Source organism: Panthera pardus, unplaced genomic scaffold (assembly GCF_024362965.1).
Source record: "Panthera pardus isolate Hobbes unplaced genomic scaffold, ASM2436296v1 HiC_scaffold_22, whole genome shotgun sequence".
Lineage (NCBI taxonomy): Eukaryota > Metazoa > Chordata > Mammalia > Carnivora > Felidae > Panthera > Panthera pardus.
In genome coordinates, this window is record NW_026526788.1 from 61,920,952 (window position 1) to 61,945,881 (window position 24,930).

The 24,930-nt window shown below is 37.7% G+C and overlaps 1 protein-coding gene across 1 annotated transcript in view; it reads left to right on the plus strand.

Annotated features, from left to right (window-relative positions):
* Positions 1-7,223, plus strand: part of CFAP58 (cilia and flagella associated protein 58) — a 105,934-nt gene extending 98,711 nt beyond the window's left edge. Inside the window, exons 17-18 of the mRNA XM_019459373.2 lie at positions 2,186-2,319; positions 6,500-7,223. Coding sequence (XP_019314918.2) covers positions 2,186-2,319; positions 6,500-6,611 — 246 coding nt within the window. The 3' untranslated portion in view covers positions 6,612-7,223. The remainder of the gene's footprint in view (positions 1-2,185; positions 2,320-6,499) is intronic.
* Positions 7,224-24,930: the final 17,707 nt, after the last annotated feature.

A 24,930-nucleotide genomic window follows, 5' to 3' on the forward strand; every position in this document is an offset into this window, starting at 1 on the left:
GAGCAGGGCACATCTCAGAGCTACCCCCCCCACCCAGCATGTAGACTAATAGACCTCACAATTCTCTGTTTCCTGAAAGGAGGTGGTGAGCGAGTAAGGAAAGAGTTGGAGAGAGGGTGATGGTGACAGAATGGAAATTCGGGGGATGGGGTGTGTAGGGACCACCTCAAGATGAGGTAGAGGATGTGGTTGGTGGGGAAGAGCAGAGGAAATATTTTAACACCATCATCCACCGAAGCAGACCACTGTGCCAAAGCAGGTTTTTGCAATTCCATTCCACCTGAAATAAACGTGCAGAAAGCACGGGCTACTGCCCAGCCCCCAGGGCCTTCCTTCATGACCATCTCTCAAATAAGTTGCTATGAAAGGAAAGTAAAATCATTTTAGAATTCTGTTAGCATAATTTCCCTTCTCGGTGACTTAAGAACGTCAGCTGGGGAGATGGAATGTATTATTATTGCACGTGCTTTTTAAAAAGTTTTCTCAGAAACTGTGTGTTCCCATTATATTTGGAGCTTTACCTCCCAAACAAGTACTTAGATATTCTTGGCACGTCAGAGAAGTCTTATACACACGCATGCACAGAATGTAGCACACGCCAGCTGAATTCTGGAACTTACCTGCATGACAAGGGCGATGATTGTTGCCTTTCTGCCTGGGGTAAAATCAACTACTATAGTGCTAATCCCTTCACAAGTAGCACGTTTTACAAGCACATCCTTCTTCTTTAAAAAGGCAGATGAAACAGAAGTGTAATTAGAACATTAATTTTCAACTTCTCACTCACAGTGTTTATTTCACACGAGTATCCTGAGACGTAGTTTGAGTTTTGCATGAGGCATAATCTTTTGATCATTTTCACCCTTCTCAACAATTGAGTATTCCAAATAAAATAAAAGCTCCTTTTCTCACAGGTCTGTCTTTATGCCACTGTCAGATAGCCACACTTAGCGCTGGGTAGTATTATATGACTCACAGGAGCTTTTTGGTATTTTTAACCGTTTAACTCAGGAAATCTAGATTTTTTTTTGCGCTGAGGAAATATGACCCCTCGTGGAAGAGGTTCAGAGGTGGTGGTACTGAGCCTGTCTGCTAGTTTGTCCTCATTATCTGGACTCTTTTAGGAAATGCTATATTCATTGTTTGGAAACAGAACCTTGGTTCCTAATTGCTTAACTATTAGGCAGATTTTCTCCCAACATGAAAGTCTTACTCTTTAGCTCATGATAACATAGTCAGAATCATTTTCATAGAGATTAAAGGAAAGAGTTTAGAAGCAGGTAAACACTCAAAGGACAAAGATCCTCCTTTTGTGCAAATTTTTAAAATAGTGAGCAAGAGGAAAAAATAAGTCTAAGTCTGTTGCATGCCCCTTAGAATGGTAACCTTCCTTTCTTCCGTTTGATTTCTGTGAGGTGTGCCCCTAGCTCAGGAATGCTTTACATATCCTGGTCAGGTGAGTAAATGCCCACCCTTCTTGCCCAGCCAAGACCAGCAGCATCTATTGAACACCATAGTGGAAGAGGCAGGTAATCAGGGTTCCTATTACACATTCCCTGGACTCTCTTGCGTTCATATCATAGCTCCCTGCTTCTCAGGAGAAAGCGTTACTGTGCCTGGAGAAAGAAAGAACCTGTGAAGAGTCCCAAAGAGCACAGTAAAGAGGTGATAGACATTTAGCAGAACAGCAACCTAGGAAAACACAGAAATTGAATGCCTACTTAGTGGTGGTGGTGGCAGGATGATTCCAGAATAATTTTTTACCATAATCCTCAAATGAATCACTGTCCCTAGTGATGACTTCTCTGAATGCTTTTTAAAAAGGCTTTAAAAGCAATTTTATCCTGCATGCCTGGGAGTTTTTCTGTCTCTACTCACCATATTCTTGAAACACATTACACCATTCATGTGTGAGCCTCGTTGAATGTGGCCTGATACTTCTTTTAAGCAGAGGTTTTGTTAAGTTTGTCACTGGATTATGAGACTTCAGACCTCAGTCGGATTTTTACCTCGGTGCAGATCTTGAGAGCTGGCGGAAGTGCGAGGATTAGCTGTTAGACTTGGGCGTGGTTTTGTAACACTAGCCTCAGTGAGGTAAATGGCAGCAGATTAGGAAAAATGTTCAGGAAAGGATATTGTCTCACTGCATATCTTCTGTTAATGCTGCTGTTATTTGTCACATTAGGTTTTGTCTTCGGAGCTGAATATGTACGAATCACAGAGCCAAGAATATAAATATGAAATCGAGAAACTTACCAATGAACTGATGAACTTAAAGAAGAAATACCTAGCTCAGAAACGTAAAGAATACACTCAGAAGTAAGAATTAGTCAAATGTTATTCTAATTTTGTTGTGCCTATTACCTGCTGATAAGAAAATAATTGGCAGACAGTCATGGAGTCACAGAATCCACTGGGTTAAAGTCGGTAACAGGGTGAACAAATGACATTTTACAGGTCCCCCCCTGGTTTGTGTCAGGGCAAGATGCATGTCTCATTTGATACTGAGGCCTCTCCTTAGGACCCTAACAGGGATCCATTAATATCTGCTCACTGATGGACCTAACACGGAGCAGAGGAAATGTATGTAGTCTTCCCTGCCCGCCCCCCCCCGCCCCCACCGCCCCACTGTTCTTATGGTTTGGAGATAATTATGCCATGACAGTGTTTGCAAATGAGGTTCACAGCCAGGCTTGTACAAACTAAAAGCATGTCCACACTTAAAACCACAGGTGATTTTGCTAAGGGGTTTAGGCTTGGTAAAGCTGCATTTCAATAATGCATTTTGTGCCATGATAATGATGAGCCCACGAATAACTTTTACCTATGTTTTAGATAATCTAGCTCTGAACCATCTTTATGTCTAATAACTGACTTCAGTATCTGCTGGGGGTATTGACGTGAGCTCTTATTTTTCTAGGAGATGATAATGCGATCTCAGGTTAACATTTTGGGTTTCAGGATGCCTGCATGTGGAAGAGTGAATGTTCTTTTCACTTTGTTTTCGTCATTTGCCTAATGCTAGGGTGAGAGAGTGGACTTGGATGAATCAATAGATTTGAACCTTGGTTTGGCTGAGTGGCATTACCCAACTCATCTAGTTAATTCTGTAGTACTCACATTGCGGGTTTAAGCCAAGTTTGGTGTTTCATTCACGTGGGCATTGCAGGGACATGGGGAAAGAGGTACATCCGCCTATGATTCATTAGTGGCAAACAGCTATTTAAAGTAACTGGATGCAAATTGATTTGCCAGTAAAAATTTGCCCTTCTGATAAATCAGAATATTCCCCTGTTCCACATTCTGATGCCAACTCCTTGGTAGAATAAAATCCTGCTAAAAATTTGAGCTAATTCCTATGGGTCTGTCTTATTGTAGGGTCTAGCAACTACCTGATACAGAATCACTGGTGGGATTTATTAAACATTCAGGTTCCCAGGCCCCATTTCCTGATGTTTGGATTCAGCAGGCTCTGGATGAGCCTTAGAAATGTGCAGTAACATCAGTCCTCAGGTGATGTCCATGCACATCTAAGCTGGAGAAGCACTGATATTAATGATGTGACTCAATGTTGGAGTGGAGACACTGGTTTTATTTTAGGACAGCAAGGTTGAGCTGGTAAGACGTCAACATGGCTAGTTCCTGTGTGAGGCATGAATCCAGCTCAGTGGCCTTCAAGCATTTCTAGTGCACACTCTTATCAGTAAAACACTTTTGAACTTGTAGCACCCCCCCCAATATATGCATATATATTAAATATATATTTATGTTAAGTTTTAAAACAAAATTTTATTTTAGAATAGTTTTATATCTCCGATATATTTTAATTTTTAATGTTTATTTATTCAATTTTTAGAGAGAGGCAGAGAGAGAGGGAGACAGAGAATCCCAAGCAGGGCATACTGAGAGAGTATGACCTGAGCTGAAATCCAAGAATTGGACGCTTAGCCAACTGAGCCACACAGGCACCCCTATTATTTTAATTTTTAAAAAGTGTTTATTTACTTTAGAGAGAGAGAGGAGAGAGAGAGGGAGGGAGAAAGTGTGAGTGAGGGAGGGGCAGAGATAGAGGGAGAGAGAGAATCCCAAGCAGACTCTGCTCTGTCAACACAGAGCCTGACGTGGGGGACTCCCATCTCATGAACCATGAGATCATGACCTGAGCTGAAGTCAAGAGTCAGATGCTTAACTGACTGAGCCACCCAGGAGTCCTTCATTTGTATATCACATGCAAAATACTATTATGACATTGTGAGTAAATATTAGTAAACTGAGATTTTGTTTTTAATTTTTAAAGACAAAATATGGGCAGAATCTGAACTACCTTCTTGGCACTTCCCTGTGGGTCATCTTACTCATTTTTGAGAGTACATGCATCTATTTTGGAGACCAGCAGTCTAGTATACACAGTTACAAATAGCTCACTTAGCTAAACAGTTAATTATCTTCCTAGAGCTGACCAACTTCCCTACCTTGGTCCTGCAGTTTGGCCTAGTCACCTTTGACCTTATTGATCCCCTTCCACCCATAGTTTTCTGGACACTGATAGTGTGTTGAGCCAACGGAAATGCCATTCTGTTGGCTCAGTCCCTCCCATTGGCACATCTACTAAAATTGCACGGCCCCCATCCATAGGTCTTTTGTAGGTATTTAATTAAAAATGAACTACAGTTAAATCAAATTAAAAATTCAGTTCCTTAGTTGCACTAGTCACATTTCAACTGCTAAATAGCCACATGGAGGTAGTGGATGCCACATCAGGCTCTAGACAGAGAGTTTTTCCATCATGGTGGAAACTTCTATTGGGTAGCACAGCTGTAGAATCTTTGTCTTTACCTGTCCTCTCCTTTCCCTAAATTGCTCACTTGTAGCCATTCTGCCCTGGTTAGGGTGCCATTGGCAATTACATTTAGTTGGGGATCCATAAACTGGAAGTAGACAGAGAGAGGGGTTCATAGGAGAAGAGCAAAAGTATTCAAGGGCTGAATGAAAGTTTACTGAGGCAAGAACAAGAGTGCTGAGATGGTGTGGACTGGAAGGGAGAAGGCTGAGGGAGCCATTGTGCTGGTCTGTAAATGCATTACAAAGGCAATATAAAGGAGACATCATTCCCATCAGTCAGCTTAGAGCAAGCCAGAAGCATTATGCTTAAGTTACTTCAGAAAGGAAAACTTAGGTTATTTAAGGCAAGAGAGGGCTGGAGGAGGTGGTGCTTGCTGCATCTACCGGCAGTCAGGGGGTAGACAAGTTGCCAAGCACTTGAAGGAATCCTCTTAACTGGATCCATTCAAGGCTAAAGCTTTTGTCCTATTTATGGAGGATGATTTTTTTTTTTTTATAATAATGAAATCAATTCTGCTAAGAAACTGCTAGATTGATTAACCAATCTTCTTCAGGTTCTTTCCAAATGGAATAATTTAGAATAATCTCTGTGGACGTTCTCCCCACACTTGCTCTTTATAAAATAGCAACTCATGCCACTTTTGCATTTATGCCTTCTTTCATTTTTCTCAAACACCCTTTTCATCATGTTTCTATCCTGACCTGCACCCCCACCCACCTGCCTCTGACTCTCCTGTCCTGGAACCCCAGGCTGGTCTAGAGTTTGTAGAACTAGTCAGATTCTTTCCCAAAAGGTGGAATTCTCTCCTCTGAGGTAAATCACTTCCAGTTGTCAAATCTAATTGGTTTTGGTCTTAGTTATTAGCTTAACTTTTATTTTTAAAAAGGGGTTCCAAAGATGTTTTCTGTAAGACCCCTGAATTCACAATAGGGAATTTGTATAAATTTAAGGTACCTCTGCAGGAAACTTGAGTGTGTGTGTGTGTGTGTGTGTGTGTGTACACGTGTGAATGTGTGTGTATGTGTGTGTATTTAAAGGATATCTATGTAGAAGATACATTATAGATTTTAGGGCAGGACTCCCTTTATCTGTTGCCCAATGTACTATCTTATTTATCTTTCTCAGATTTTCTTGTATCTTAAACTATTTCTAATAATAATTTCTGCTTGTCTAAAGTTATAGTAAAATTTGTATTTTATAAATGTCCAAGTTTGATGAAGATACCTTACGCGTGTGGTAAATATTTATGTTTCCACTGAAAATTTGAAATAGAAAAGTTGATAAATGATGAATTCGTCATTATAACTGAGCCAAGAGAAAGATTCTTCTGATGAATCTTTGGAACTAAACAGATGTTTTATAAAACAGGAAGATGATTACAAGTTGGAAGTCTCAAGTCCATAATTGAGTTATAATGAGGTCTTATGTCCACATTTAGATCAACATTAGGAGGGCATGTTTAATTGTGTCTTTCCCTAATTTTATGTGTTATCAGCGAACACCTAATTAGATTTAAACAACCACTTTGTCTAAAACTGGAAGCTTTAATCAAAGCAGTTTTCAATGGCTAACTCACCCAGGGAACTTAGAGAACACCAAACTTAGAAAGAGGAAAAAAGATGGTAAGGAAGTTAACTTTCACCTCCTGTCTTACAGAAATAAGGACAGAATATCCATGGATAACACCCTGTCAATGGCCAAGCCAATTGGCCCTCGTTTTACTGGGGGTGGATTTCCCCTCTACAGGCCATCCAAAGTGAAGTCCTAACCTGAAGCTCCTGCCTGGGTCCAGTAGAGCAGCTCATGAAATTCTCTTTGAAACGTTTTGGAGGAATCTTTTTCAAATCCCTTGGATCACAAATATTTAGAGAAATCAGTGTTCAAATTCCAGGATGGAAAGAAATGCAAAACTATCATCGTCATGTACATAAAAGAGTGGTGACATTCTGCTTGGTCCACATGGATATTAACAGATTGTAATTATATCATTCAATTAGACTGACACATTGCATAAAGCAGATCTTTTGTTACTACTACATTGATTGATTTGAAATGCACCCTATGTCTAGACACTCTGTATAGATGAAACTTTGGATCTGAATTTCTCTATTATAAACATTGCTGTATAGGTTTTACATTTAAAAAATATTTTTGAAATGCAGTGCATTTCTTTTTAATAAGAATCTATTTTAATTATTCCTCATTAACAAGTCATTGCATGAGGTGAGAAAAAAGGACAAACTCTCAAGTATTTAGAAAGTGTTTTGAGAATGATTTCTATGTGGAATTTCTTTTCAGGCCTGGGGTATGAAAATCTATTCCAAAGAGACATACTAATAAATACTTCATCATAAAAAATAAAAAAGAACCTTTGTAGAGATTTTGATCTTTGCTTTGGTAGAGTATGTAATTAAAGTTTAAAACTACTGTGAGAAATGTTTAACATAGGATTTGATTCAGAGGAACCAAGACTTTAAAATGACGGGTTTGGGCTGGTATCCTCTGAAGACCTTGCGTTTCTTAGACCTCCTACTTGGAGAACAGAATTATATAGGACCGGGATCTGTTTGGCTTTCAGGCTGCGTGCCAACATTTGGAGTCATTGAATCCATTGTATTTTCTTTCTGTTGAAGCCTCAATTACTTGGACGTCAGTTCAAAGTCTCCTCATTAAGGGTGCTGATTCAGTAATATTATGTGAGGACATTATGGTCATCCCCCTCACAAGAACTTGACCTCCGTGATCTTTGAAATTATAGAGGAGTAAGCAGATCAGGGTTAAGCAAGGACATTACAAGTGGATCATTCCATTTGTGCTATGGGACCAAGGTCCCCACTGCAGGGAGCAGGATACTTAATGACTCCAGGATGCTTGTTCAGATTATACAGAGAAGTAGGATTTTAGAGGGATTGTCTACATGTCCTCAGTTCACCACCAGAAGCAGACCCAAGGAAGTTATGGCCATGAAGTGATTTATCACGAAGTGATCCCAGGAAACCCACTAATAGTGGGGAAGTGGGTCTGAGAAGGGAAGGGAATCAAGCTAGGTGCAATTTGAAGTCAGGTTCCATGGTGGGAGACTGGCTACATTTCACAGGGGGCTCTGGAGACAATGTAAAGACATCTCAGAGTTGTCCCCTTCAGGGGAAGGCAGCTGAGTATTTATAACCCTTATTCTGGTAGTCTTTGGTCAAGGACTGCTTTGGAAAGGTTCTTCTGCCTGCAGCACAGCAGGGTCCAGCAGCCTGGGGGCAGCCCTGAGACAGAGAGGGCAGTTGCTGACTATCGGCAGTGAAAATGCTAAGGGCTGGGGGTGGGAAGTGGGAGTGGGTGAGGTAGTGCCATCCTCTCTTGCTTTTCCCACAGGGTCCCAGGAGAAAAATGACAGATGGAAATCACCCTCCACTGTAGACGGTGACTCTATGATGAGGTGTGGTCATCAACTCTTTGTGTACCATATAGGAGTGTGGAGGATGAGAATGTACCCCAGAGAATTTGCCAAGAGCACCTTAGACCTAAAGAATCATGGTGGGACCATTTCCATTTTGAAAATCACTGATGTTATCTTACCTCAGGGTCATATTTTGTTTAGACAAAAGACTTTTGCAGGTAAGGTAAAGCAAGGCAGTTATTACATATGTACAACACTGGAGATTTTCCAGTCCATTCAGGGACTTTTGAAATATATCTATTGTCAACCTCCTACTGAGTCCTTGGGTGGCTATGAGAGGTTCACTTTTTTTTTTAATAAAATTTTTTAAATATTTATTTATTTTTGAGAGAGAAAGAACACGAGTGGGGGAGTGGCAGAAAGAGAGGGAGACACAGAATCCAAAGCAGACTCCAAGCTCTGAGCTGTCAATACAGAGCCTGACGCAGGGCTCGAACTCACAAACCATGAGATCATGACCTGAGCTGAAGTTGGACGCTTAACCAACTGAGCCACCCTGGTGACCCTATGAGAAATTCACTTCCCTAGGGAAAAGGGATCTGTGATTCTTAATGTATCCTATTATGGTATAGATGGGTTCAAGTTCTGGCTCATCATAACAATAATTTGTTTTAAGGATTAAATGAATTAATGTATGGATAAGATTAGAACAATGTCAGGCACATAGTAACTGTTCAGTAAATATCTGCCATTATTATTATTACATGGTGATAACTTATGTTTTGAAATTAAAGAATAAGAATTGTCACATGATACTAATAATAACAGATAACACTATAATATTGGGATAAAGTTAGATTTGGTAATGTGATTTATAGTTGAATATCTTGTGGAAATGCCACATTGAGTACCTCATGAAAAGTTCTGTATATATATATATATTTTGTAATTGTGATTTGGGGACAGATCTTTCACCTTCAGAAGTCAGAGCGTCCAGAAGGAAAGACCCTGGTGGCCTCTAGCTGCCATCTTCTTGTTTTTCTCCATGGGGAGGAGAAGGGTGGTCAGCCTCTGTGGATGACTGAGGTCCCATGAGCCAAGATGGCGTGCGCTCCAAGAGATGACACAGCGACTCTATAGGCTCCATAGGCTTATGTTCAAATGGAGGAGGAGTAAATTAAGACTTGAAAAGGTGGAAGATACTGCCGCTGCTTCTCATTTACTGCACACCCTGACAGCCCAGGGTATTATAAGCAATAACTACTTAGGTGCAGGTATTACCAGCATAGCCACAGTACAAAAATGAGTCATTAAAAACACTGAGATTTGCAAATCATTAAAGATAACTGTGAACTCACAGTGGGCTGAGGTGCTTTTAAAATCACAAATTTGAACTGCATTGTAAAACAACATTAGGAGATTGTACAGTAGCATCATTTTATCCTGGGGTTTTCAGAGTTTCAGAAAGGAGTCATGTTGCTAAACCAGCTATTGACTCTCTACTGGGCTGATGGGGGAACTGGTAGGGTTTCTCTGTGGATAGAGAGAGACATGATAAAATGGACTCCCTGGTCATTATTTGCTGATCATAGCATCTCAACGACTGCTCTTATAGACAGATTTTTATTGTGCTTACCTCTAAAGAAATTGCCCAGAGCAAAGGTTTGTTGCTGTGACAAGCCATAGAGATGGAGGTAGTTATGCTAAGAGAAGGCAGCAGCAACTCTCCGATCATGGGCTGTAATTTTGCTGTAAAAATTTATCCAGGGTTGATAATTATCGTTTGATCTCTTGGCTTGCTCAGCCAGATTCTGAAGGTTGACCTAGGCCAAGATACCCATAGGAAAACACTATATAATGAATTTTGAGCAATGTGGCATTTCAGAGCCTGGGCTATTTGAGGAAAGATACTAGGTCTCTTAGTAAACATAATCAGTTATACGGAGATCTGGCTGGAATAGGATCAAAGGGAGGGCATTTTAAAATATTAAAATGGTAAAATAGTTTAAAAATATATGTCACTATTTTCTTTGTGGTGGATAGGAAGTATTTTTATGGCATTATCCATTTTTAACTCCTAATTCAATGCTGTTTTAGTATACCATTTCTCGTATCTATTATTTAAAAGTTCCATTAGGATTTTGAGACCCATTAGAATTTTATAACAGTGTTAAATGTGGTATCAACAGGGTACCATTTTTCTTTTTTATAAGGAAAGATAGATTTTTCCCCTTTATTTTAAAGTACCTGATTGAAAATATGGGTAGAAAATTAGAAGATACTAATGAGCAAAAAGAAGAAAAGAGCATCAATAATCCCACCATCTACTGATATCTGTTGTTTCCTGGGGCCAATGCTCCGCTCAGGGAGCATCATTTACATGGGTTGGCTGTTGCATTTGTTCATGCCCACCATTTGTTCTGATTGGTTGGTACTTATCATTCCCAACCATTAAATGTTTTGAATATTACCTCTGAAATACTACTGTTTTAGGATCTTGAGTGTACCTTTCTGGACTTTTAAAATAAGTTACATAAATATATATTTTGTTTTTAAAAACTGAAGATGTAATTGAGATATATAATTTACATATAATAAAAGCATTTGGTTCAAGTGTGAAGTTTAGTGGTTTTGACAAGTGCATATACCCAAACAACTGCTGCCACAATCATCACCTTCCAAGAATGCCCTTGTGTCCCTTAGCAGTCAATATTCACAGCTGCCACCCCACCTAAGCAACAATGGATCTGTTTTTCATCATTATATATTTGTTATATCTTTCTTAGAGTTTCATATAAATGGAATCATACACTATACACTCTTTTGTACCTGGCTTTTTTTTGTGTGGTGTGTTTTTTGAGATTCAGCCATGTTGTTGTGTATATCAATAATTCATTCATTTTTATCATTGAGTAATATTCTCTTATATTGATATAATACAATTTGTCCATTGATTTACCTGTTGATGGGAATTCAGATTGTTTCTAGTGTTTAGTTATTATGAATCAAGTTGCTATGAACATTTATGTACAAGTCTTTACATGAAAAAATATTTTCATTTCCCTTGGGTAAATGTTGAGGAATGAAATTGCTGGATCAAAAGGTAAGTGTACATTTAACATGATAAGAAACTGGTGAACTGTTTTCCTAACTTGATTGGATCATTTTACATCCCTACTAATATTGTGTATCAACTGTAATTACTCTAATCCTTGTTAATATTCAGTATTGTCAGTAGTTTTGAGCCATTCTTTTGGATATGTAGTGATATCTTATTGCGGTTTAAATTTGTATTTCCTGATAATAATATTAAGCATTTTTCATGTGCTTTTGGTCATTCGTATGTGATGTATCTTCAATCATTTATTCACTTTTTATCATATTAGATTGTAGAAGTTTTTTGTATATTCTGGATACAAAACCTTATTCAGATATATGAATTATTAATATTTTCACTCAGCTTGTGACTTATCTTTCCACCTTCTTAACGGTGTATCTTGAGGAGCAGACATTTAAAATTTAATAAGATCTGACTTATTTTTATTTTCTTATGTGGTTTGTACTTTTCTTGTCCTAAGTAATTTGTGCCTATTCCAAGATAGTAATGATTTTTAAATCTGTTTTCCTCTAGAAGTTTTAGCTTTTATGTTTATATTTATAATCCATTTATAGTTAATTTTATGTATGGTGTGAGGTTAGAGTAGAAGTTCATCTTTCTTCCATATGGATATCCAGTTGGTCAGTACCATTTACTGAAAAGACTGTCATTTTCCCATTGAATTGCCTTGGCATACTTGTAGAAAATCAATTGACTATTCAACTAGTTCTATTTATGAACTCTCTGTTCTGTTCTGTAGTTCCATATCTATTTCTCTTGGTAACAATAGCTTTATAGTAAGTCTTAAAATTAGATGGTGTAAAATCTTCAACTTTTTTCTCCTGCAGAATTATTTTTATTATTCTAGATCTTTTGCATATCTATATACAGCTTAGAATCAGCTTGTCAATTTCTACAACAAAGCCTGCTGGGAGTTTGGTTGGAATTGCCCTGAATCTATAGATTGATTTGGGGAGAATTGTCATTTTAACAATATTCAGGCTTAATCCATGAATATAGTATATGTTCTCATTTATTTAGTTTTAATTTTCTTAATTTTTTCTTTAATTTTCTTTAATTTTTTGAAAGAGAGACAGAGCTTAAGTGGGGGAGGGGCAGAGAGAGAGGGAGACAGAAATTTGAAGCAGACTCCCGGCTCCAAGCTGTCAGCACAGAGAACACACGATCATGACCTGAGCCAAAGTCGGATGCCCAACCGACTGAGCCACCCAGGTGCCCCTAGGTAGATAGTTTTAAATTTCTTTAAAAATAGATATTGCATATATTTTGTTAAATTTATGTCTAAGTGTTTTGATTTTCTGATGCTACTATAAATGGTATTTTAGTTTTTACTTTCCATTTGTCATTGATATGTAGAAATGCAACTGATTTTTCTGTAATTGTTTACATTCTAAGATGTTACTAAATTAATTTTTTTATAGCTTTTTGGGATTATGTAAGTTATTCTATGAACATAAACATATTTTCTACAAATAAGGACCGTTTCTCTTTGTTTCCAGTCAGTATTCTTTTTATTATTTGTTTCTTTGCTCATAATTGCCATACTTGTATTAGCCAGGACTTTTAGTACAATGTTAAGTTGAAATGGTGAGAGCAGTATCTTGTCTTGTTCTTGATGTTAGCTGTAGTATACTTCAACATGAAGTATACTGTTAGCTGTAGGATTTTCACAGATGCCTTTTATTAGCTTTATTTCTTGTTTGCTAAGAGGTTTTAATCAGGCATGTATATTGAATTTCATCAACCCTTTTTTTGCATGTTGAGATAATCATGTTTTTTCCTCTGTTGTTAACATGGTAAATCACTTTGATTTTCTTTTTTTTTAATTTTTAAATTTTATTTAAATCCACATTAGTTAACATGTAGTATAGTAATGGTTTCAGGAGTAGAATTTAGTGATTCATCACTTACATATAACACCCAGTGCTCATCCTAACAGGTATCCTCCTTAATGCCCATCACCCATTTAGCCCATCCCCCTGCCCAACACTCCTCCAGAAGCCCTCAGTTCTCTGTATTTGAGTCTTTTATGGTTTGCCTCCCTCTCTCTTTTTATCTTGTTTTTCCTTCCCTTCCCCTGTGTTCATCTGTTTTTTTTCTTAAATTCCCCATATGAGTGAAATCATATAATATTTATCTTTCCATGACTGACTGACTTTGCTTAGTATAACACACTCTAGTTCCATCCATGTTGATGCAAATGGCAAGATTTAATTCTTTTTGATCACTGAGTAATATTCCATTGTGTGTATATACATCTTTGTTATCCATTCATCAGTCGATGGACATTTGGGCTCTTTCCATAACTTGGCTTTTGTTGATAAATCACTTTGATTTTCAAATGTTAAACCAATTTTGCTTTTTTGGGGGGTAAACTGTACTTTGTCATATTATCATTTTTATGTATTTATATATTATTGAATTAGACTTACTTATATTTTTTAAGGACTTTTTACAAATATGTTTATGAGTTTTATTGGGCTATAGTTTTCTTGTAGTATCTTTCTCTGATTTTGGTATTAAGAGTTTGCTGGCCTCAAAAGCTGAATTGGGAAAGCTCCTTCTCCTCTTCTTCCTGAAATACTATCTGTGGAATTGGTATTATTTCTTCCTTATATATTTGACATAATTTTCCAGTAAAGCCATCTGAAATTACAATATTTCTTGTGTGACAGTTTGAAATAGATATAAGGTTATTCAATTTTTCTCTTTTATCTTGCGTCACTTTTTATACTTTGTGTCTTTCAAAGAATTTGTGTATTTCATATAAGTTTTTGAATTTATTGACATACAATTTTTCAGAATATTCTTTTACTACTCTTAACATGGCTAAGATCTGAACAAATGTTTCATTCTGGATTTTGGTAATTTGCATTTTCTCTCCTTTTTTCTTTATGAGAGTCTAGAGTTTATCAACAAAATTTTATTGATATTTCCATAAAACCAGCTCTTTATTTCTTTAATTAGTCTCTATTGTCAGTTTTTTATTTCAATGACTTCTGCTCTATACTTAGTATTTTCTTCTAGTTACTTTGGGTTTAATTTTCTCTTGTTCTTATAGCTTCTTAAGGTAATTGATTTTAGCCCTTTCCTTCTTTTTTTTAAATAGCCTTTAAAGCTACACATTTTACTCTAAACTCTGTTTTAAATGCATCCCACCCATTTTAATATGCTGTGTTTTCATTATTATTCAGTTTAATTAGTTTCTACCTTCTTTTATGACTATTTCTTTTACTCATGGGCTGCATGTTTTTAAATTTACAAACATTTTAGTGCTTTTCCAGATAGCTTTTTGTTATTGATTTTTAATTTAATTCTGTTGTCATCAGAGAACACAACCTGTATACTTTATTTAATTTTAATTTAATTTTATTTTTATTTCATTTCATTTCATTTCATTTCAGTATATTTAACATACAGTGTTACATTCATTCCAGGTGTATAATATAGTGATTCAAAATTCCATACATCACCCAATGCTCCTCACAACAAGTGCACTCCTTAAACCCCATCATCTGTTTCACCCATCCCCCCACCTTCCTGTGGGCCAGAATATGGACTTAGTTCTTGTTCTTTGTGCACTTGAAAAGAATATGTATTTTCCTTCTCTTTGGTGGAGTATTGTATAAATGTCAATTAGGTCAAGTTAGGCAATAGTGTAAATTGTTGCTGATTTTCTTGTTTTATTGATTACTGTGAGTGGAGTGTCAAATCTCCAAATGTGATTGCGGCTTTGTCTGTCCTCTGTTAGTTTTTGCTGTGTGGATTTTGAAGATTTAAAATTAGTGTATAAATACGTAGGATTGTGTCTTCTTGAAATATTGACCTTTTTATTATGAAATATCTCTCTTTATTTCTGGGAATACTGCTTGTCTAGAAGTCTGCCTTGTCTAACATTAATATAGTCACTCCAGCCTTATTATTTGTAGAGTTTTCATATCTTTTTATATCCTTTTACCTTTAATGTGTATGTTTTTTTTTTTTAAGTTTTCATTTATTTACTTTGAGAGAGGGGTTGGGGAGAGGCAGAGAGAGAGGGAGAGGGAGAGAATCCCAAGCAGGCTTTTCATTGTCAGTATGGAGCCTGATGTGGGGCTGAACTCATGAACTGTGAGATCATGACCTGAGCTGAAATCAAGAGTCAGACACTTAACAGCATGAGCCACCTAGGCACCCCTACTTTTAAGGTATTTGTATCCTTATATTAAAATATACTCACTGTGGATAGAATATAGTGGGGTATTGCTTTCTTTTCAAGTTCAGTGTGGCAGTATTGCTCTTTTTAAATTTTTTTTTAATGTTTATTTATTTTTGAGAGAGAGAGAGAGAGAGAGAGAGAGAGAGAGAGAGAGAGAGAGACAGAGCATGAGTGGGGGAGGGGCAGAGAGAGAGGGAGACACAGAATCCGAAGCAGGCTCCAGGCTTTGAACTGCCAGCACAGATCCCGATGCGGGGCTCAAACCACCAACCGTGAGATCGTGACCTGAGCCAAAGTCGGACACTTAACCGACTGAGCCACCCAGGAGCCTCAGTCTTGCCCTTTTAATTGGAGGAATTAGACCCATTACATTTAATGTAATTATCAATATTTTTAGGTCTACCATTTTACTGTTTGTCTTGTATTTGTTCCATCTTTTCACTGTTTCTCTTTTCCTGTTTGCTTTTGTACTGAATTTTCTTTTCAGCTTTATTGAGGTATAATTGACAAATAAAATTGTAAGATATTTAAAGTAAAATATACAGCATGATTATTTGATATATGTATACATTATGAAAGGATTCCCCCATTGAGTCAATTGACATATCCATCATTTCATACATTTACCTTTTTGTAATTTTATTTAAGTTCTACTCTAAACAAATTTCAGTTATACAATGCAGTGTTATCAGTTACACTCACCATGTTATACATTAGACCTTATTCACCTTATAACTGCAAGTTTGTTCCCTTTTGCCAACTTCTTCCTATGCTTGTTGTTATATTGTTTTCTGGTTTGTGTTATTATTATTATTATTATTATTAATTATTATTATTTTAAATTAGGCTTTACACACAGTGCAGACAGAGCACACAACCTGAACTCACAACCCTGAGATCAAGACCTGAGCTGAGATCAAGAGTCAGACATTTAACCAACTGAGCCACTTAGGCACCCCTGGTTTGTATTATTTTTTATTAGAAGACTGCAAATATTCTTATCTTTGTTCCCCTGAATGTAGTATGTCTTTTGCTTTATAAAATTTATCTTTATAATTGATTTGGTTATAATGTGCTTTTTTGTGGTTTTCTTTATGTTTATCCTGCTTGTGGGGTATCGAGATTGTTGGATATTGGTTATAGTTTTCATAAAATTAGGAAAAAATTTAGCCATTATTTCTTAGACTTTTTTTGTGCACACTGTTTTTCTGGGATTGCTATTTTAAAAAAATATTTATTTTTGAGAGAGAGCGAGCACGCATGAAAATGGGGGTAGGGGCAGAGAGAGAGGGAGACAGAGGATCCAAAGTGGGCTCTGTGCTGACAGCAGAGAGCCCAATGTGGGGTTTGAACTCACAAACCATGAGATCATGACCTGAGCTGAAGTTGGACACTTAAACGAGTGAGCCACCCCGGCATCCAGATTACTATTATTTTTATGTTGGACAGTTTGATAGTGTTGAGTAGGCATTACATTTTCTATTTTTCCTCCTTTTTTGGTTATTCACTTTGGGTACTTTCTTTTGCAATGTCTTAAGGTTTTACTAATATTACTTACTATTTAAATTAAATATTACTTAATATTTCCTTGTGCAGTGCTAACTCTATGTTTAAACCACATTTACTAAATTTCTTATTTTAAATATTGTATATTTCAGCTTTAGAAGTTTCATTTGGTTATTTTTATATCTTCCCTCTCCTTTATTTTCATGCTTCCTTTACAAATATGAACATATTTACCATGGATATTTTTAAATTCCTATCTACTGTAATTTGTGGCTATTTATTTTTTTAACTTTATCTATTATTTTGAGAGAGAGAGGGAGAGAGCATGAGCAGGGAAGGGCAGAGAGAGAGGGAGAGAGAGAGAATCCCAAGCAGGCTCCATGTTCAGTGTGCAGCCTGACATGGGGCTTGATCCCACACCGCAAGATCATGACCAGAGCTGAAATCAAGAGTCAGACGCTCAACCAACTGAGCCACCTATGCTCCCCTGTAGCTATTTCTATTGACTAAATTTCCTCCTGGTTTGGGTCACATTTACCTGCATCTTTGCATATATGGTATTTTTTTTAAATTAGATGATAAATATTGTGCATATTTCAACATTGAGTATCTAGAGTTTGTTGTCCTCCTTTTGCTAGATAAATTGCTTGTGGATTACCTTAGATAGTTTTTCAAACAATTTTTTATTCTGACTTATTTTTAGACTTACAGAAAAGTTGGAGAATACTGCAAAGAATTCATTGATATCACTCACTTAGATTATCCAAGTTTTACCATTTTATTTGCTTTATTCATTTATCTATTAATTTTTTTTTCTGAACCAATGTCTCTTTATTCCTAAATATGTCAGAGTGTATTTCCTAAAGATGAAGAGCTCTGTTAAATAACTCTAATAAAAATGAACCTCAAAAAATTAACACTGATATAACACTACTTTCTAATCTCTAGACTTTATGGAGATTTTACAAGTTGTCCCATTTATGTTCTTTATAGCAAATGAAAATTCAATACCACATCTCTTTAAATTACTTTTATATAGAAGAGATCTTTAGTCTTTCTTTGTATTTCATGGCACTGAAGGTTATTTTCAAACTCAAATTTCATTTTTTTTTAGTGTTTTCTTATGGCTATTTAGGTTATACACTTTTGACCAGAATATCACAGAAGTGATATTGAGTTCTTCTCAATGCATCATATCAGGAGGCAGATGGTTGGTCTCATTACTGATCATGTTAAATTTGACAGTTTGCTTAAGATGCCATCACCATATTTCTCCACTGTAAATTTAATTTGCAGCTCTGTGACTAATAAATATCTAGCAGGTAAATTTGAGACTGTGTTAATATTCTGTTCTTCCTTATTGGTACCCACTCGTTTTAGCACCACTGATGATTCTTTCCTTAATCAACAGCAATTATAACATTTTGCCAAATGGTGATATTTTCTCATTCCTTCTCCACTTATGAGCTTGCTTTATACTGGTAGGAAGAATGTTTCCTTCCTTTCTTCTTCCCTTCCCTTCCCTTCTCTTCCCTTTTCTTCCTTCCTTCCTTCCTTCCTTCCTTCCTTCCTTCCTTCCTTCCTTCCTTCCTGTATTTAGATTTTCTAAACTATTTATACAAACAATATGATTGTAATAAACACGAGAATTTTTAAAAGGAACAAAAGCTTTCATAATATGAGTCCTTTGGAAAATCAACTATTTCCATTAAGATTTCTCATTTAATGAAACAATGACAAATGAAAGAATATTCAGTCAACAGTATGTTTTGAGTTTCTACTGTATATAACTTATTGTACTAAGTGCTTCAGGAAATGTAAAACTGTCCTTGTAAATTTTAGAATTTTTGAGTTTTCTCCTCTTCACTTCCAAATTCCTTTACATCCTGCTCCCCAGACCACTTATTCTTTTATTCTATCAAGCAAGAGAGTATGCCTCTACTTTTTCCTTAAGGCTGATTCCTCCATTTTTTCCCAAAACCTTGTACGCTTTTATGTCATGTGGAATCTTGTAAGTAGACGAGATGGCATAGTGGTTAAAACCACACAGGTTTTGGAACCAGACAGACTTTTTAATTTGAATCCATATTCTTCCAAGTATAGCTTTTTGATCACAGGCAGGTTATGTAGGCTCCCCAGGCTTCAGACTCTCATTTGCAAAATGGGGATAATAACCCATCTCAGAATTGTTATGAGGATTACAGAAGACCACATGTGATATTTCCATAGTGCCTGGCACATAGTAAGTGCTCAATAAATGTCAGCTTTAATTATTATTATCTAAAAATCATCTCCTTGCTATTAATAATGGCCTAGAAAGTTTTAAAATATTGTTCTATGTGGTCAGGTGAATGGATAATAAACATCGTGAAAACTGCTTAACTGCTGTCTGAATGGATACGGTCAAGAATCCTCCCTGGATTTTGAAGTCTTCTATTATGTTCTTTAAATAGGCATTAGAAGACTGAATGGCTATAAAAGTATATTGTGCCAATTCTGTCTCTTTCACTTAAGTGATTAGTCTTTCTCACACTTAATCTGAGACAGAATGCCAGGAAGTCTTTCCTCTAGTTCCATAATAACACTGTTCTTTTCTAGTTAAACAAAGACAATTTCTTTTTCTCCTTCCCATTGTGATGATGCATGGGAACTTATTACAATACAATAATTGTAATAGCTGCCATCACAAAGGCTTTTAATAACTCAGGCCACACCCCAGAGTGTGGCCTTAATAATGCTCAGGCCACACCCCAGAGTCTTTGGGAGAGGAACCCATATTCTCAAACGTGGTTGCACATGGGAATCACTTGGGGAACTTACAGAAATACTTATATCTGGATGCTTCTCCAGAGACTCTGATTTCACTGGCTCAGGTGTAATGTGGACATAGAATTTTTTAAAGCTCCAAGGTGGTTCTGATGCACAGTCAGACTTGAGAACAGCTGATTTACACATAGTATCTCTTCCCTGAGGGAAGCCTGTCTTCAGATTCATGCAGCCTCTCTCATGAAAGAAGAAGCAGCCTGTTGGAATGTGGCACTTGATTTCAGAGGCAAGGCTTGAACTGGCAAGTTTGACTAATCCTATCATGCCCCACATTATGACATTGAGGTTTTCCTCCATCTCTGATGAAAGCACAAGCTCCTGGCCATCCCATTCTCATACTGCTCAAGTGACCCAATCCCCTATCCCTTCTCTCCTTTATTGTGCCCTCTAAACTCTGACCTATGATCTGCAAGCTTCCTACATCCTTAATCTTTTATTCTGAATGGAAATTCCCTTCTTCTTTCCCTTGTCCTGGCTCACCCTTGCCTCCTTTGCAGCCCTCTTAAGTAGAGACAATTTTCTTAAGTCTCACGGAAGTCTGTGCTCTTCAGACTAAGGATATGGAGTAGGTGTCATATTTGCTCTGCATTTCTACTTTAATTCCGATTTTTTTCTCCTTAAAAATATCAGACTGTTTGAAGTTGGGCCATCATACTATATTACCCACCAACCCTTCAAATTCCATTCTCTACCTGTCCACCTTCTAGGCACTCTCCTTGTGGCCCAAAGGCCTTGACTCGAGTCTCATTGTGTGGTATTTTAGTGCCTACTCCTCTCATTGGTTCTGGTGACTTCCATAACCATGTGCATGATCCACACAGTGCCCTGGGCTCTCAGTTCCTTGAGTTCCTCACTTCCAGCAACTTTCCCTCCCTTCCACCTTGGGTCACTGTCCAATTATTTTATTTTATTTTAGTTATTTTTAAAAAAGATTTTATTTTTTTATTTTCTGGGCAGAGAGTGAGAGCACAGGCAAGAGGGGGAGGGGTGGAGAGGGAAAGAGAGAATTTTAAGCAGGTTCCACGCCTAGGGTGACTTGATCTCACGACTGTGAGATTGTAACCTGAGCCGAAATCAAGAGTTGGACGCTTAACCAACTGAACCACCCTGGCATCCCTCGAAATCTTGATTTTAAATATTCTGTTCCCTGACAGCAGCTTCTTATTCTTCTTGATAATATGCTTTAGAATAGCCAATACAACAGTTTTCCAACATCACTGAACCCTTTCAAACTTAGACTCTACTGTTTTGTCACTATTCATCTCTTTTCTTCCTTTCCTTCCATATGTATCTTAGATTTTATGGCCCATAGTTGCCATTGTTTCCTTGCAAACACTTTCAGATCCCTTGACCCTCTCTCTCTGCTGCAATGGATTGGCAAGCATCCTAATGCAAATGTCCACCCCCTGCCTCTTTTACCATCCATCCTCACCCCTTACCTTCTTACTTTAAACTCACGGATTGCTTCATACTTAAGTGAGACCATAGAATCTATGATCTTTCCACCAACAAACCTAGACATCTGCTTGGAGTTTTGCCTGTCTTCAAATCTCTCCTATTAAGAGGTGAGAAGTGTTTCCACTTTACCCAAGGCCAATCTCTCTTCTTGTGCTCTGGATCACATCTCCTTACTACCTCAAGGACTTGCTGTTTCAGGAAGTTTTATTACCTCTCTCCTGCATCATAGGTCTGTCCTACTCTGTAGGGTCATTCTTAATAACTTATATTTACCAGCATGGCTCACCACAGGGGTGAAGTGCCCTTCTAATTCCTTCATACCAGCTGGTACATGATAGCCACAGGGCATCACAGGTAATGTTCATCTTTATCATTTGGTTACGGTAGTGTTTGCCAGGCTTTTCCGCTGTAAAATTACTATTTTTCCCTTTCCACCCTCTGTACTTTGGAAGAGAGTCACTAATTGTAATGCAACCTCAACCTGTGAAGGGATTGGTAATAATTAAGTTCCACCAAGAAAGATACATTTATCCTAGGAAATTGAGGCACAGGGAGGTTAAATGAATGTCCTAAGGTCACACATGGATGGATGATGAATAATGTTGGCTAATTATTTAAATAACTTGCAGCCATCCAACCTGTACTTATGCAGACAGACTTGCATGAGGGATTAGTTCGGTTGAAAGGGTTTAAAAAAACCCAAAAACCTCCAGGTAATTGCAAATGAATGCACTCAGCGAGACACTTAATCATTTTTGCAGGCCAATGTGTACAACAAAAATAAAAAGAGATACCAAACATTTGCTATTATCATCTGTGCCTCCATACCTCTAATTCAGAGAGGAGAACATTTTAGAGAAGTGATCGCAACTTGTGTTCTGTGGTTTGGATCCATCTTGCATATGTGTTTTATTTGACCTGCATGGTATTTAAAATTACTTTCTCTGAGGGCACCTGGGTGGCTCATTTGGTTAAGCGTCTAACTCTTGATTTCGGCTCAGATCACCATCTTGTGGTTTGGGAGTTTGAGCCCTGCATTGGACTCTACATTGAGAGTGTAGCGCCTGCTTCAGATTCATTCTCTTTCTCTCTCTCTCCCTCCCTGCCTCTGTCAAAAAAATGATTTTCTTTCTTGGTTGTCAATTTACAAACATTGGGAAAACTGGGAAGTTTCCCACACAAATAAAGATCTCAAACTTCTCTTGGAAATTTGAAAGATATGGCAGCAATGGATCTTCATTTACTATGACAGGGGTCCCTGTGGTGCCAAGCCATTCAAGGTCCTCTTGAATGATTCTCTCCAAGGGTCCCATGTAGCTATCTGGAGTGACTGGCTTTTGCAGCTGTCTGAGCCCAACACTCATGCTAAGAGAGACCAAATCATAGTCTCCAGTTGAGTGAAGGGTTACCAAGATAGAAGAGGACTTGACATATTCTGCAGAGCTCCTGAGAGGGGAACCAGAATCAACCACCCAAGCTGTAGGAGACAGCCTCCAGTTTCCTGCTTACGGCAGGATGGTCTGCAGATGTTTGCAGTCTGGCAAAGCAGCAGGTTTCCCCAAACATGTTGACTTTCTTTTCACCAGAAGTGTTTAAGCAAAGGGAGAGGATCGTGACTCAGGACTATGGAAGACAGGATTTGTGCACTGGAGAAAGTTTGGGACAGGCACACTGGAAGAAGCACAATGGAAATATTATGCAGCCCTGTTTTCCTGAAGAATTAATAAACTTGATGGAATGGCAGTTCTGCTCATGAAGAAGTATTGTACCTTGTAACTGATTATACAGGGCAGACTGCATTAATGCTCCCAATTATAAGACAAATGGGGTCACCTGCCTGGCTCAGTCAGTAGAGCACGTGACTCTTGATCTCAGGTCATGAATTCAAGCCCCACATTGAGCATAGAGCTTACTTTAAAAAAATATGCGAAGCGAAGGCTACAGTGAGCTGACTCAAGTGTCTGAGCTACAGGGGATGGTGAGCAGGACAGAGATGTAGGGAGAAAATTGGGCAGTGGTACAAGGTGAAGGGACTGGTGGAAGTTTGTGTTTTGTTGTACATGGAGAAAGAGGGTTGAGGATGTGATGGAATGATCTAGTTAAAGAAGCAGCATGCTTATCGCTAGGCAAACTGCATGCTAGATTTTATTTTCTGATTGAACAGCTTTGGCTTTCTTGAAATAAAGGGAAAGCCAGATGTAGTATAAATAATTTGTACAACCTCTTCTAAACACAGCCTGCCAAAGATAGTGTTTCAGTCTTTTTTGTTGTAAGGTCTTATGCAGACTGATGGCAGAGTGGGTTTTGGTTTAGGTGGCTAAATACTGGGGTGCTCACTATCCAGTTTGTTACCATTAGAGATCATTCCAGCTTTGCCTTGAGTTCTAGTCGCTTATATCTACGTTGTTCCAGAAAGTTATGTGGTTTGTTATAAGGCTGTGTATGTTTACAGATGTGAAGATTTGCCTGAGGAAGCATTTTGCCTCTGTGACTCTTTTCATCTATAAAGAAATCACTCAGAAATTAATTTCGGGCATGGTGTTACCAAATCAAGACAAGCGGAGCATACCTATCTATCAGGTGAGCTTGTTACCCTAACAGTGATACAGACATTCATCTCCTTGGCATCAGTGGTGTTTGAGATGGGAGAGAAATGCTTGTGGCAGCTAATTATACCTCCCTGTATTAATTACCATGTTAAGTGACAGTTTTGTTCACACATTGTTGTTTTGCTAAGGAAAAAGGAAAAGAACAATTCTGTGCCATTCTCCGAAGATTTAGAACAGGAATGTTGGCCCTCGTTCTTAACAGAATTCAGGTCGAAATAAGGAAAGAGAGAACTATTCCACTTGTGCTTGGTGGCTTAATAGGAAAAAAAAATTAATGACTTTCATCTTATTTTGGCTCAGACGCCTACCTGAGATATGATTTGAAATGAGTTTCCTATTCCTGACTCCCCTTGTTGAAGACCTGGGGATTTATCAATACCTCACAACAACAAAGAACATTGCTCAGTACAATTTGACACAGATGCTTCTTCCTGCTTCATGGAGCCACCACACATCTTCTTAACTTCTATAGATTTAAGCAGGATTTATACTTCATGAACCCAAGTGTGTATCCAAATCCTCTTGTTATTATAAAGAACAACAACAAAACAGCCATACTCTGAATAGCCAGTCTTGTTTTCTATAAACCTCTAAAGAAAGATTTGTACTCTCCCCAGTCTTAGCTTTAGAAGAAATAAACCCAGTCTGGACGGCACCCCTCCCAGAAAGCAGTATCTGAGAACAGACCCTCGGGCCCTGTAACTTTGCAGGCACTAATAGCAAGGACTCAGCAAAGTAGCTAAAGTGAATTTGTCACTAGTTCTTCTTCTTTTTTTTTAAAGTGGGCAGCAACTTATGTTTATGTTTGTCTTTCTGGAACATTGGCATGTCATGCTGTTATCTAGTCAGAGACCTTTTTATTATTTCCTTATGGGATTTATAACCAGTAGGTTTATTTCCCTCCTGATGTTTAGCATTACATTTTAGAATTATGCCCACCTGACACTTCAGGAAATTTCCTCTGAAGAGGTTGTATTTAAG